Here is a 14,708-nt window from a genome sequence, read left to right on the forward strand (position 1 = left end):
CCAGTGAATAAGAAGAATGCAGACACATTTGCAATGTTTTTATGGGCTGACCTTTCCACTGGATAGCACTTGACGATGACATTCACCATTATTATCTATCACACTCACTAAGACAGTTATAAAAGAGGACTCCCAGAACTGCTTCTGAAAGTAGCAAGAACAGTGGGATAAGTGTGTTCACACCCCAGAGGGAGGCTATCTTCAAGGGGATTAGTAACAGTGTGTCTTTTACCATAACACATTTTTTTAAAAAGTTAAACATTCACATACATTTTGATCACACCTGGGATCATTTTAATTGTACCTGCAAAATCTCCTTTGATTTGAAACATAGCATATTCATAAGTTCAAAACTTAAACATATTTTGAAGGGTATTCTGCCAACCACATTCACTCCAGTGACATTTTCACATCCTTTGAGAGTTAAGAGCACTGTTATTGGTTAGTGGATATCTTCTTAGACTGTCCAACCGTGTTGAAATCCTCCTCCTTTGTTCAGCTCTAAAATGTATGTCTTATCACTTCATTGAACTATTCTCTCTCTAGGAGTTTCCCAGGGTAGTCTGTGAATGGTTACACTTATTCATCTGTACATCCTCATGACTAAAATCATGTTCACCATTCAGTGAATATCTCTTTATTCTTACTTGTGTTGACAGTGGTTGAGGTTAGTGGTTGTTGCCTTGTTGCAAATATTTTTTCCCAAGTGGAAAATTTAAAGAAAAAGATTTATGACAAAGTAAAAACAGGCACACAGATCTAATAAACTGATACGTGTTGAGCAAGACTCAGGTGATTTCTTGAGCTCTTTCCATGAGAATCTATATGACCATGACAAGACCTAAGAGTACAGTAGGTCCTGCACTGCATCTTTTTCAATTTACTTATTTTTGAACATGATTCTTAAAAACCTCCTGCATTTTCCTCCCAGTTAGAAACACTAGGCATGTGAGAGGTGCTATCTAAAACTAATTTTTTCATTATCTTCACTGGGTTGGCTTAAATGTAAGCTTTTATTTCTCCTGGATGTATCTGATAGTGTTTTTCTAGAAGTAAGGTAAGTGTTTATTCTTATTATTCTATACACTTGTCATATCTATTTCCAATTGTTTTACCTTTAGCCTCAATGTTTAGGACTTAAATGTAATAGTTTATGTGTATTGAGTACTGTAAATATTTTTTATGCACAATTCCCTTAAATAATCCCAATCTTTCTGTGATATGTGCTTATTACCTAGTTATAGGTGAAAAAATATGAAACTCTTTGTGGGCTAGAACTTTCTCAAGTGGTAAAACTTGGGCCTATCTGTTGCTACATTTTATTAACAACTTATACCTTGGACCCCTCCCCCTCAGCGATCTAATAAGCATTTGTGAGCAACACAGCACTGAGCGATATCCTTGATGCCTTCTTAACTAAGGCAAACATTTCCTATGATTGAATACATAATCTCATTGCCAGTCACACGGTACCAGTGGTCTTATGCATGATGTCAATTTCATGGATGATTCAGGCCAGCGTTTCACCTGTCCTAATGAATTCAATTGCTGAAATTCATTTACATGGGGCTTGAGCTTTCTATAGGATTTAATATTTTTTATGAATATCCATCATAGATGTGTAGTAGAAAATCCATAAACAGAATCAGAAGACTTAGATTTAACTGCATTTTGCCACTAAAAAACTGTATAAATTTGAGATTTATTTTTATTTTCTAGACTCCAGATACTTCTGTAAAATGAAAGGCTAGACGCAGTGCTCTTGTAGTTCCCTTGCAGTTCTGATATTTCCCAGGCCGACATTCTCCCATGAGGGATGAAATGCTAAGTCAGGGAGCTAGAGAGAATTTTTTTATATTCTTTATTCCCAGAGGTCCATGAAAATCTGAGTTGATAACATCTTAAGGGACTTCCTGGTTGTAACCATATATTTCTCAGGCCAGGGAGTTGGCAGAGGTGACGGGGGCTGTGGGCAGGGCGCGCAGTGCCACAGTCCCGCTCTTCCTTTCTCTGCACCTTGCATGCCTAGAACTCTGTCAGGCAGGTAAGCTGAAGGCCAGGCTCTCCAAATTCAGGCCTCAAGGCGCTCTGTCCTTAGGTTAGAAAGTCTGAGTTCTACCATATAGCAATTTCAGGAAGGGAAGTCTGTTCCTAATGTAATTATTTTTTTTAAACTAGCATGTTTCTCCCTGTCACCTTCTCAGTTGTGTATTTTCTGCATATATCTCTTGAGCTCTCAAATCCTACCATGCCTTCTACTTCACGCATTTCTTTCTAGAAAAAAAATCCCCATTAGACTTTACTTTGAATCTAGATGATTTTGTGCTACAACCAAACACTCTCATTCTTTTCTCAGAAAAATGTAGCATCAGAGGGTGCATAAAAAGACCTGCCTGTTTCAGAAGCCACTTTGAAAGATCCTACCTGATTTTGAAAGCCTGCAAATTAGGAGAATCAGTTATTGCATGTAGAAACAAGCAAAAATATACAGGAAAGGATTGTTGGCAAGGATAAAAGGGGTTCTAAGAATATAGAATGAAGGAAAAAAATTCATCCTGGGAAGAAAGGATAGAGGAGTCCTGAATGCAGGTGGAGGAAAAAAAGGCAGATGAAAGGCTGAGCCTGAGGGTGCTGAACAGGCTTCAGAATGCAGACTTGCAAAATCTTTGGTTCTAAGAGTTTTCACAACTGGTCACTTCTGGCTTTTTACATCCCTATGAGATAAATTTATTAGCATTAGCATCTCCACTTTAAAACAAGAGGATCAAAACCCAGAACACTTGAGTGACTTACTGAGTGCCTTTCCTAGTTAAGCTTTTGTGCTAAATGCAGCAAAGCAAGGGCTGAAATCTGTGGTATGTGTTTTGGCAGCTGGGAGGACAGGAGAGGATTCACAATGGTGTAATATAGAGCCAGCAGAAAAGCACAAACAAAAGGATGTGTAAGACTTCATCTACAAAGATGGGGCAGTTACCTCTGCTCGTGATGTTCAGCTAAATTTTTATTGAGGAAGTGTCCTTGGCCCTCAGCCCCAGAAGATAATTTCAGTGAGTGTGTTTATACAAGCAGCTCAACTTCTAGGACCTAAGGAGCTGCAAACAAAGTTTGGAAATTAGCAAGTAGATTGATCTAGGCATCTTGAGGCCTGAGGAAGATAATTTTGATAATTCAGAAATATTGGTTTGGTACTGACCATAGGAGTCTTTCATTCTAGGCTGAGTTTGAGTTTGATTATTTGGTAGTGAGGAATTAAAGTTTTTTTTTATTAGAAAAGTATATTTTCTATTTACCCTTTAAAATATTAGTCCTACTTTAGATCGATGATGATTGGGGAACATCATGAGATTTATTACAAGGCTGTTACTATGGTATATTTTAATATCTTCAGTGTGAAATGTGATACTGCCAATGGAATTAAATAGAGCAAGGTGCTGAAAGAGCCACTGTGGTATCAGTATTTTAACCAACTGTTGCCAGGTTTATGCACTAGGAAAAGGGAAATAAGTAATTAAACCAATATTTAGATTTTGTTTCTCAGTTTGGGGCATAATAATGTCATTCAAAGAGAAAATAGATGAAAAGCAATTCCATGGGATAGAGAAATGATTGTTAATTCCATAGTGTTGACAACCTAGATACTATTTGAATCTGAAATAAATTAGGACATTATTTTTAGTAAATTAAACCCTTCGGTGAGAGAAGGAGAGCCATGAAATGAATGGATAGAAGAAAAGAAAAGCTGGATGGGAAAATGAGTCTAGATATTGTGATGAAGATCTGGAAGTTTCTTTCTATGGGTGGATAATTTTTGTACAATTATCTATTGGTTGAGTGGATGGAAGAAAGGAGAGGGAGTTAAAAGCCAGGAGTCAGTAAATTAGTAGAGTCTCAGAAACACAGAAGAGTGTTAAGGAGGAAAAGTTCGCATTCAAGGTATTAGTGGTTTTCTCTGGCAGAGTTCAGAAAATAGTGATCAGAAATACTTTACGTTCTTGAACAAATTGATGCCTATAAATTTATAAAGAAAGTAATTCATAGCTTCAAAGGTGAAAGGGTGATAGACGCAAGTATAAAAGAAGGCAAAGAAACCTGTCTTGCCAGCTAGGTACATTGAGACAGCCCAGAGAATTCAGAAATCTTAGTAACAGCGAGAGGAAAGGCAGAGTGATGTGGTGAGTAAAATTGAAAAGGTCCCTGATTATTAGAGACTTATAATACTAGACAGAGGTCAAGCATAAAACTGTGGATTTGTCTTCTTTACAGGACAGTGGCTCTAGAGTCTAAGCAGGTGTCACAGCATGGGAGGTGACCCTTTCAACAGCTCAGGGTTGCCTCCTTTCACCTTGACAGGACTCCCAGGGCTGGAGAGCTCCCAACACTGGATATTTTTGCTTCTTGGAGCCCTCTATACTGTCTCCGTTGTGGGCAATGCCCTTATTCTTTTCATTATCAAGGAGGAACAGAATTTGCACCAGCCCATGTATTATTTCTTATCCCTGCTCTCAGTTAATGACCTAGGTGTGTCTTTCTCCACCCTGCCTACTGTTCTGGCCGCATTTTGCTTCCACTTGAGAGAAATCGGTTTTAATTCTTGCATGGCCCAAATGTTCTTTATCCATCTTTTCTCCTTCGCGGAATCAGGGATCCTGCTTGTCATGAGCTTTGACCGTTATGTGGCCATCTGTTACCCACTGCGCTATACCACAGTGCTCACGGATGGCCGTGTGGTCCGGATGGGCCTGTCTGTTATTGTCCGCAGTTTCTGCATGGTTTTCCCACTACCTTTCCTTCTGAAGAGATTACCCTTCTGCAAGTCCAATGTGCTGTCCCATGCCTACTGCTTGCATCCAGATCTGATCCGCCTTCCCTGTGGTGATATCACCATCAATAATATCTTTGGTCTGTTCATTGTTATCTCTACTTTCGGACTGGATTCAGCACTCATTCTTCTCTCGTATGTGCTCATACTTCGTTCTGTACTCGCCATTGCTTCCCAGGAAGAACGGGTAAAGACACTCAACACGTGTGTGTCACATATGTGTGCTGTGCTTGTCTTCTATGTGCCCATGGTTGGTGTGTCCATGGCTGCTCGCTATGGGAGGCATGCCCCGAAGTATGTGCACACGCTCATGTCTCTTATTTATCTGTTTGTGCCTCCCATGCTCAACCCTGTCATCTATTCCATAAAAACTAAAGAGATTCGTCGGAAGCTTTACAAAATACTGCTGGGAGCCAAGTTTTGAGCAGGAGACATGTTGAAAAGTCAAGATCCACAGGATGTTTTCTCTTAGTCAAAAAGCATGAGTTTTCAAAACCTGCATTGCCAAGATATGTGTACTATTCTTTTGGTCACAGACCTTAACATATGATTCCTGCCATCAGGTGTTTGAGGAAAGCTTGGCAATACATAAGACTCGGGGAACAGGTTTTGCTAAGGTAAAATGGGCCACAATTTAGTGAATAGATATTTTCTCAATTCCCTTCTTTTTCAGCCCAGAAACATACATCCTTTTCATCATTCCTCTACTTTGTTATTGTATGCTGCTGTTATCCTTTTTAAAGTGAATCATCACACAAGTAGTTACTTACACCATGAAAACACTGTCATAATGGGAAAGGAGTTTTTTTTCTCCAAAAATATGTCCATGTGATATTTGTTGAAATCTCACACACACACACAAACAATAGCTATACATATCAAAATTGATTTAGCATAATACATATTATCACTCCAGTTTTTAAAATAGATAAATATAAGTATATAAAATTATATTGAATGATCTATCTTTTATGTATTATTAAAATTTAGTAAAAATTTATTATAATTTAAATTGTGTGTGTGTGTGTGTGTGTGTGTGTAGTAACAAACCAAGAAATAATGAAGTTGGAAAACTGTAATCTATGAAATACAATCATGCTCTGTCTAAACTCTTGTTCTTGTAAGACTGGCAAAGTATTTTTTATGTTAAAAGAAGAAAAAGTTAAGAAATTAAACACTCAACTAAAATATTATAAAATAATAAAATATTTTATAAAACGATTGAAAATACTTAGCTAAGTTAATATGAAAAAGACAAAGTAATAAAAAATCTGCTCTTTTAATCAGCTTGCAAAATCAATGAACCTCTGGAAAGTGTAATCAAATGGAAAATAAAATATAGACATCATATACTTCTCCAAATTGGAGATTTTTTTCTTTTTTATTGCATTTATTGGTACTTTTTCAGTTCACCATTGGGATCTTGTATCCTTACATTACAGAGCTTGGTTCTCATTTTTTCCCCATATTCCTGCCCTCCCTTAACCCCTTCTCCCTCCCCTATTTACAAAGACTTTGTTTCCATTTTTTCCTTTTTTCTTATTTTTTTTGTCCCTTATTTCCTTTCCCCTACCCTTCCCACTTCCCCTACACCTTTAGCCCTTTTCTCCCTATTACACATTGTTAATTATACCATTAGGATCTTATTTACAATTACAGTTTTTCACACCAGATAAACTATTTGGTATTTACACGTGTATCTTATTTATTTCACTTAAGAGTATGGCCTCAATATGTCTCTATTTTCCTATGAATGACTCTAGTTTCTCATTCTTTAGGGCTAAGTAGTACTGCATTTTATAGAAAAACCACATCTTCTTTATCCAGTCCAATTTGGAGATGTTTTAAAAATTACAGTAGAATGTTCTATAAAAGACTCCTCAAGGAGTTTAATGCATATTAGGAGCACATCATACTTTCACCCTCATTTTCCTCATTTCCCATTCACCCGATGCCAGTGCTGGTTAGATTTTTTTTTTTCTGTAGTCAAAGAGAAATATTAGATAGTTAGTTTGAAATAAAGCGGTAGAACATTTTATCTATGGCCAGTATGATGTCAATACTACTAATTCCACCTCATTTCTTTATTAATTTGAGCTTACTAGTCGTTTAAAATCCCACGTGCTCATTTTAGCAGCTCCAAATAATAACATCTTTTTAAAAAACAATTTATGTGTGAGATTGACATAACAAAGCTATTTCACCTGTAGAAATTCATTGGTTTGAAAGTAAATATACAGCTATGAAACCATCATCACAATCTAGACAATAAACATCTATTAACTCTAAAATTTCCTTACATCCTGGTAATTTTTTTATTTTTTGTTATGAGAACACAACAAAAGATCTACCCTGTTAGAGAGATTTGAATGTAGCTCAGCGTTAGAGCACTTACTTAGTACAGCAAAGTCTTGGATTAGATCACTGACACTGGAAAAAAAAAGATCTACCTTCTTGGAAAAACTTCAAGTCTCCAGATAGTATCGTTAACTGACTATAGACACTATGTTGTACAGTACAGCCCTAGTACTTATTCACCTCGCATAACTGAAGCTTTGTACTCTATGACCAACATTTCCTCATTATCCTGACATTTTTAATTAAATGTCAGGTAAAGTTAAAGGGTTTTTGTTTACCATATTATTTAGAAAAATCTTTATAGCTCATATCAGAAAGTCTATGAAATTATTATAATATATGTAAAATTATTATTGTTGTTTTATAGGTGAAAGCACCCGAACAGCAGAATAGATTGAATCCTTTTCCAGGGGAACAAAACTAGGAAGGAGGAGATAAATCAATACAGTCTGATTCCCAAGTCCAAAACTAGTCTGATTTTGAGTCACTGATTCTACTGTAAAAATTCTTGCAATTTTTATCCTCCCTCTTAAGGACTCCCAAAGCTAAACGTATTTATCAGTGGTATTTTTAGTTTAGGTTAGACACCTAGAAGAGAGGAATTTGTGGAGGAAGCTTATCTGTTGATTATATGGCTGTTTAATGTGCACCATAATGCATCAGACCCATGTTAGGCAGAAAGGAAATCCTTGGAGAATAAAGAAAGAACTCTTAAGCACTGATCCATTGAACTTGGAGTTGTGACTATGTGGCATAACAGTTAAGAGTCCTTAGATTTAAATGCTAGCTATGTCACTTATATATTTTGTGACTGTGGACAAATTGATTCACTGGTCCTCTATAAATCAAGTAAAGGCCCAAGTATGGATCATTCTGCAAAATGGTACAATGAGGCTGAGACTTATCTAGGTAAAGTGACAGAGAAGTCACAGATTCGGTGAGTTTGTACAAGTCCTATGTATCTTAGAATGTGAATAATTTAATTTTACCAAAATTTATGAAAAGAAAACCAAGACTGCTGTCATTATGGTGTTGACTTTGACAAAAAATTTAGTTTTATGCTTTATGTTTGTCAAATAATATTCTGGGAGCTTGGATGTCTAAGAGAATAAGAGAGACAGATTCATCTTTCATGGAATTTACAATTAATGTAGGAGAGCTACCCTAACTAATTTATCATTTATATAAATTTAATTGCAACTCTGAGACACTAGACGAGATTGGGTGCTTTCAGGGTGGTACGGTCATACGCTATGAGATAGCAAAGATCAACGGAGAATGTTAATATGGGCGTTTTACTAGCATTCCATCTACAGCAGGAAATTACAGGAATCTTGCATAGGACAGTAATGTTTAAACTAAGTAATGGTGTGTAAGTAGCTAGCCAAATGCAGGAAAGGTGCATGTAGAAGAGCTTCCGAGATGTGGGAAACAGCATCTGTGAAGGCCTTGAAGTTGGAGTGGAGTTTGCATATTCAAGCACCTAGAGGAAGGTCATAATATTTGGAACAAAAAGAACAAGAAGGAAATGACTCAATATAAAGTTGGAAAAGAAGGCAGAAGTTGCCTTTAAGGTCTTATAAGATTAGACACTATAGGGCTGGGGATTTGGCTCAGTGGTTCAGCTGCCTTCCTCGAAAGTGCAAGGACCTGAGTTTGACCCCGGTACGCCCCCACCGAAGATTAGATACTATAATAATGGGAATGGAAAAAAACACAGTCAAATTTGACTTAGAATTTCTGTAACATGGAAATGGATATGAAGATGGGAAATAACAAAGATACTATTGTCATAGCCTAACTTTGAAGGGTTTGTATACTGATTGGGAGGATGTGTGAGACTCAAATTATTTAGGAGGTGGAATTGAAAGAGCGTGAAAATATTTCCGCAAATAGAATTTGTAAGTCCAGCACTTATTCACTGGGCTCTCATCTTCCTTGTCTTGGTCATTTCTGATTTATCCTTCAGGTTTCAGTCTAAACTAAGCTTCCAGATTCATTTGGGTCTCCTCCTTTAAAGTGGTCTTTACTTGTACCATCCTAAAGCACTTTGTTGAAACAAACAAACAAACAGACAGACAAACGTATTCAGCTGCTTGTGTAACTTGTTTGCTCTGATCACTGTGGGAAATGGAGAGAATCCCATTTCTGTTCATCGTTCTGTTTCCCCATAGCTTTCAGTGAGATCCTGTGTCTCAAGGATTAATTCGTATTAACTAAGATGACGATCATAGGTGACTGACTGATGTTATACTTTACGATGAGAGATAAATTGTTACACAAACAAAATTTACTTAGCTTACTTGACTAGCAGGGTTTGCTTGGTGAGAGACACACCATAATTACATCTCTGGGCAAACAAAGAAAGAGAATCAAAGGCAAATAATTGAAAAATTTCATGTCTTAATTTCAGATAGATATGCATCAAACTAAGAAAACTCAATGCACTAACATAGTAAGTCCTCCTTTTTGGTGAGATTGTTATGTCATCTCCTTATGATTGTTTCACTGATTCTCTCTTTCAAATTTCTTTTTTTATTTTCATTTCTTTTTACATTTGGTAATTGTGTGTGTGTGTGTGTGTGTGTGTGTGTGTGTGTGTGTGCGCGCGCGCGCGCGTATGTAAGAGATATCTGTATATAAACATGGTGTTTCACTCTGGAGTGGAATATTTATTTTTCCAGTAATTTTATAATATGATAAATTTCACAACATCTTGATCTCAGATATTTAATCTATAAAATCCAAATAATGTACCCTAACTTAGAAGTATCTATGAATATTAAATTTATATGAAGTTCTTAATGAGTTCTGTGGCACATAGAAGATGGTCAACAACTTGTAACCACTTTTCACATCCTATATTTGGAACAAGATCAATTCAGTAAGATCTTAAATGTCTGGGAACCATTATATTTGTATGAATTATATATTTTTTTCTTTCTTATGGCCAATTAATCCTTATATATAACAATTAATCCTTATAAGATACACCTAGGTTTAAGTTTCCAAGCAAGTAGAGTCACTTACCTATGAATACTTTCTCTCCACTCTCATGCTCAGATTTACACACACTCTCACAACTTCACTCATGCATATATAGATGCTATACATTGATACTAACAAAGGCCTTTAGAGGCAATAAGTCCTAAATAGCTTTGGTGTTCCTCTACACAAATTTTAGAAGAATTTAAAAAGATAAACCCCTAAACAGGTGAAAGGAAGTTTGAGAAAGTTCTTGTTTTCCTGTGTGGAAGATTTGTTTTAAAAATACCTAATATAATTTAGATTTCACGCAGAAGCATTTGGTGCATTATGTCTCTGTTCATCGAAATGTGCATATTTATTTTGGCTTTTGACTGATCTGGTGCTTCTTTTAGGCACTTGCTGGTGCTCTGTATGTATGAGTTCTCGTTTTCATTGGTCAGCCTTTATGAGGGTGAGAAGAGAGCATGAAAAGCGAGGATACTGTGAGCCTGCACCAGGATAATTATTTTCAAGTTCTGCCTTCCTAAATTATTTCTCTGTGCATATTATCAAGCTTTCTCACCTGTTAGAATGTCAATTTCTCATTATAAAGTTTGGGTGAGATAAAAGATTGCTCAAAGACTATTGTAGTTTTAAAAACTGCTACTTTTGTAAGTTTAAACCAGTTTAAATTAATGACTCAGGAGTTATGCAGCTCTCAGAACCCACAAAGCTAACTGACCTGTATTCAAGTTCTTTTCTGATAGATGGAAAATCAGTAAGTCTTTGCAGTAGATTTTGTTTCATGAGCACTTGCCAACGGATTTTGTGGCCCATTTGCTCAACTCTGTAGGAGTTGGTATTCCAGTTTACAAGTGAGGACTTTGAAACTTGAACAAATGAAATAATTTTTATTATTATTATTTTTTGGCTTTTTTGAGACAGGGCCTCACTACATAGTGGAGACTGACCTAGAACTTACTATGTAGCCCAGGCTGGTTTTGAACTCACAGCAGTCCTCCTGCCTCAGCCTCCCGAGTGCTGGGATTACAGGCATGTCAAATAATTTTTTAATGATGGAAACTCACAGAAGGAACTTGCTTTAAATCTAGGTCTGGCCATAAGGTGGTAGATTATCTCAGTTTGCCAAGATAGAGAAGTTTTCCCTTGTGTGTGACTTTCAGGGCTACTGTTCAGGCAGGTCCACACAAACCAAGATGTTCACATTATTTTCTGGCTCTTAATAACTGATCTCTTTATGGTGATGCTATTTTATTTCTTGAAATCTGTTTGAGGTGTGGTGTGGTTAATGGAAAGGCACCTAATCTGGGGATTAGTGAGAATCCATAAATATTATATTTAATCAAACTCTTGTTGATCACCTAAGTACATTCTTTCTGGGTTTCAGTTCTATAAAATGAGAAACACAGTGTGTGTATTTCAAGAAAACACAGCTCTCTTCTCATTCTGAATTTCTTAGTAATCTCCAGGGAGAAAAAAATGACAGAGCACAGAGGAGTCATTCACTTGAGATTTTTCACACTTCCTGTTGCCCAGCCAAGCATTTCAGGTCATGGACTTAACCAGACACAAGCAGACCCCAGGGAGGCTTTTTTTGTTCTGCTATAAATGTTGAGGATCAAACCCTGGGTCCTGTGTACGTTAGGAAAGTGCCTGGTCACTGAGATACATTTGAGTTCTGCCAAGGGTCTCTTGGTGGGCAGATTTACAGAGTTTAGAGCAGGGAGTAGATGGAGGCTGGCAGTGGGGTTCTGCAGACGATGTGGCTTTGTTGTTGTTTCTCCCCTTAGTGAATGAACACCTGGCTCTCCTCCCTTCCACCAAAGATACACTGAGGAGGTAAGTTGAGATTTCAGCTCTTCCCTCATTAGAACCCAATGAATATGTGCCCGGGGTACAGAGATTTAAGTCTACTATGTTGGGCTTCTCATTTCCATCCGCATAGTCACCACCCCATTAGCTTCTCTGCATGGATCCTGGCGTTTCCAGACCTGACTCAGAGAAGCAGCTCTGCTTTTGTTGGGTAGGAATGCTTCAGTACCATTAACCGAGGCCCCAGTATTCTCCTTAGACGGTGGGTAAAATGCCAAAAGAAGACAGTTTTTGATTGGGAAACTGAATGTAGGAAGACGGTTTGGCGACCGGATCAGGGAACCTCGGCTTCTGTATATTGCTGTTCATCACCTCATTTTTGGTGGCCATTTTTATTCCGTAGGTATCTTGTGCATACGATCTGAATATGCACTTGGAATGTTTAACTGTGTATTCATTTCTTCTATTTTATAAATGGGAAAATAAGATATGAAAAAGTTAATTAAATTCATAGCTGGTATGAAGCAAAAGTGAGATAAACTCTCAGTTATTAGATGGTAGGGGAGCAGTTTTACCTACTTAAATTATTTTAGATCTTAAAATATACATTGTTATATCTTCTTCCTAAAATCGTTTATGTAATAAGTATTTTAAAAATTAAAATTATTATTGTAGGTCTTAGTCTGGGATTTTATATGCAGTTTGATTGCCAAAGAATTGAGGATAAGAAGAGAAGAAACACAATTTTTTTTTTAATTTTCAGCAAGGTCTAGCTTTGCAGTTCAGGCTGGCCTTGAACTCACTGTGTGGTCCAGACTGGCCTGGAACTCTTGCTGATCCTCTTGCCTTAATCTCCTGAGTGCTGGGATTACAGGCATGAGCCACAACACCAGGAAAGAAACATAATTACAGGAGCTCCTAATTTAGTATGAGAAAGACACTATTTAAATAACCAAATAAATATATAATAAGTCACAAAAATTCTAATATGTTACAAAAGCAATGAAGAAAAGTTGTGTAAGAATATACAGCAGGGATACAAGCGTGAGAAGTAATCAATGTAACTGGAACAGGACAAGTTCCTGGGTAGTGTTTCGGCTGCTGTATGCTAAGGTAAAGATTTGTCTTTTTACTTAAAATTTTATTTAAAAAGGTAAGTTAAGCCACTAAAAGACTTTTAGTAAAAGTGTTATACCCTTTTATTTGTATTGTCATTTATTATTTTGCATCTTCGTCTAGAATGGGGTAGAAAGAGTCACGGCATTAAGCCAGGTGGTCAATAAGGGAGGTTCTCCTAGCACACCAGTTAAATGTCTTGAGGAAGTAGTTACCACTGGGAAGAGTTGAAGGAGAAAAGCTAGGGTTGCATATGTAGCGGAAAAGTTGCAATAGATTAGTTAAACCTGTGAATGCTGCCTAGACTTTTCTCACCAGAGTATATGGATAGATGGAGAAGAGTGTAACGGAAGGATAAATCTTGGAGAGGACCCAAGTGTGGGGATGGACAAAAGTTCCACTTTACCTCTGTTGTGTTTTATACACCAACAAACTGTTGCACCTAACTGGGAAATGATGCACGAATCAGTAGCTGGAAGAGAAGCCCAGAGACATATGTTGGGAATCATTGCTATACAGAAGATCAACGAGGTAGATATTATACCTAGAAAATAATTTTGAGAATATTAATGTTGGGAAGGAGTAGAGAAATGAATGCGCCCCTGAAAGACATGAAAGAATGATGAATTTGTTATTCTGTGTCTTTTTTAAATGACCAAAGCTCCTGAACTTGATCTTTAGTGAAGAATTTGGTGGGAGTGTGGGACATATTTGAATGTCGATAGCAGTGATCTAAATACCTGAGTCTCAAATTTGCCTGCTTTCTCAGAACTGGTTGCTAGATCACAAAAGTACTGATCCCTCAGCTATATCTACAGAGATTCAGGTATAATCAGTGTGGGTGTGAGCAAAGGGCTTTTTTGAAAGTCCTCAAGTGAAGGTAACGTATAGTACACTTTAAAGATCTTTTATTGAAAGAGATGGTGGTGGAGAGGAAGTGGAAAGACAGAGAGGTGGTGGGGGAGACAGAGAAACAGAGAGACAGAGAGACATACAGACAGAGATATCTAGGCAAGGAAACGGTAATCAGAAGTGGAGGAGTGGCGAGGTTGTAGACAAAGGGTGAATAAGAAAGGGGTTCGATCAATTCACGAGAAGATGAGGAACTGTTGTGGTGTCTGAGTAGGGGAAAGTGAGCAGACACAATCTAGAATACAGCCAGCAAATACTATCACTTGCATCCAAGAGAATAAATCGGTAGACAGAGAGTACTAAAAAAAAAGACTTCATTAGGACTTACTGTATCTCACTTACTGATGAAGGTGATGGCTAAGCACTCGTGGAAAGAAAGAACAAAGTTGTTTTCCATCAGTAGTGAGAGATTTAAACTCTATTAAGAATATCACACAAGAAGAAAATGTTGGCATCCCCCCAAACGTCAAATCGTTACTTTTGGGAGAGAGCCAATGCCCCTGGCAGATACGGGAATATTGCAGGGCAGTAGAAGGTCTGATATGAAATCTGCTCCTTCCTAACCTTTTTGGTCTTTGGTATTTGAATCTCAGCATCATTGTCTCTTCTACCCTGTGACACTGACTGCCCGTGATCGTCACTTCTTCCACTGTCTGATCTTAATTCATTCCAGTTGTTATTTCCCTACGAGCGTAAGACCCTC

The 14,708-nt window shown here is 37.3% G+C and overlaps 1 protein-coding gene across 1 annotated transcript; it reads left to right on the top strand.

Annotated features, from left to right (window-relative positions):
* The first annotated feature begins 4,298 nt into the window (after positions 1–4,298).
* On the top strand, positions 4,299–5,243 carry LOC104857905 (olfactory receptor 51I1). The gene has a single exon (XM_010617972.1). It carries the CDS (start codon positions 4,299–4,301, stop codon positions 5,241–5,243), a length of 945 nt encoding a protein of 314 aa, XP_010616274.1.
* Positions 5,244–14,708: the final 9,465 nt, after the last annotated feature.

The sequence above is a fragment of the Fukomys damarensis genome, unplaced genomic scaffold, assembly GCF_012274545.1.
Source record: "Fukomys damarensis isolate Sample0158 unplaced genomic scaffold, DMR_v1.0_HiC HiC_scaffold_16, whole genome shotgun sequence".
Lineage (NCBI taxonomy): Eukaryota > Metazoa > Chordata > Mammalia > Rodentia > Bathyergidae > Fukomys > Fukomys damarensis.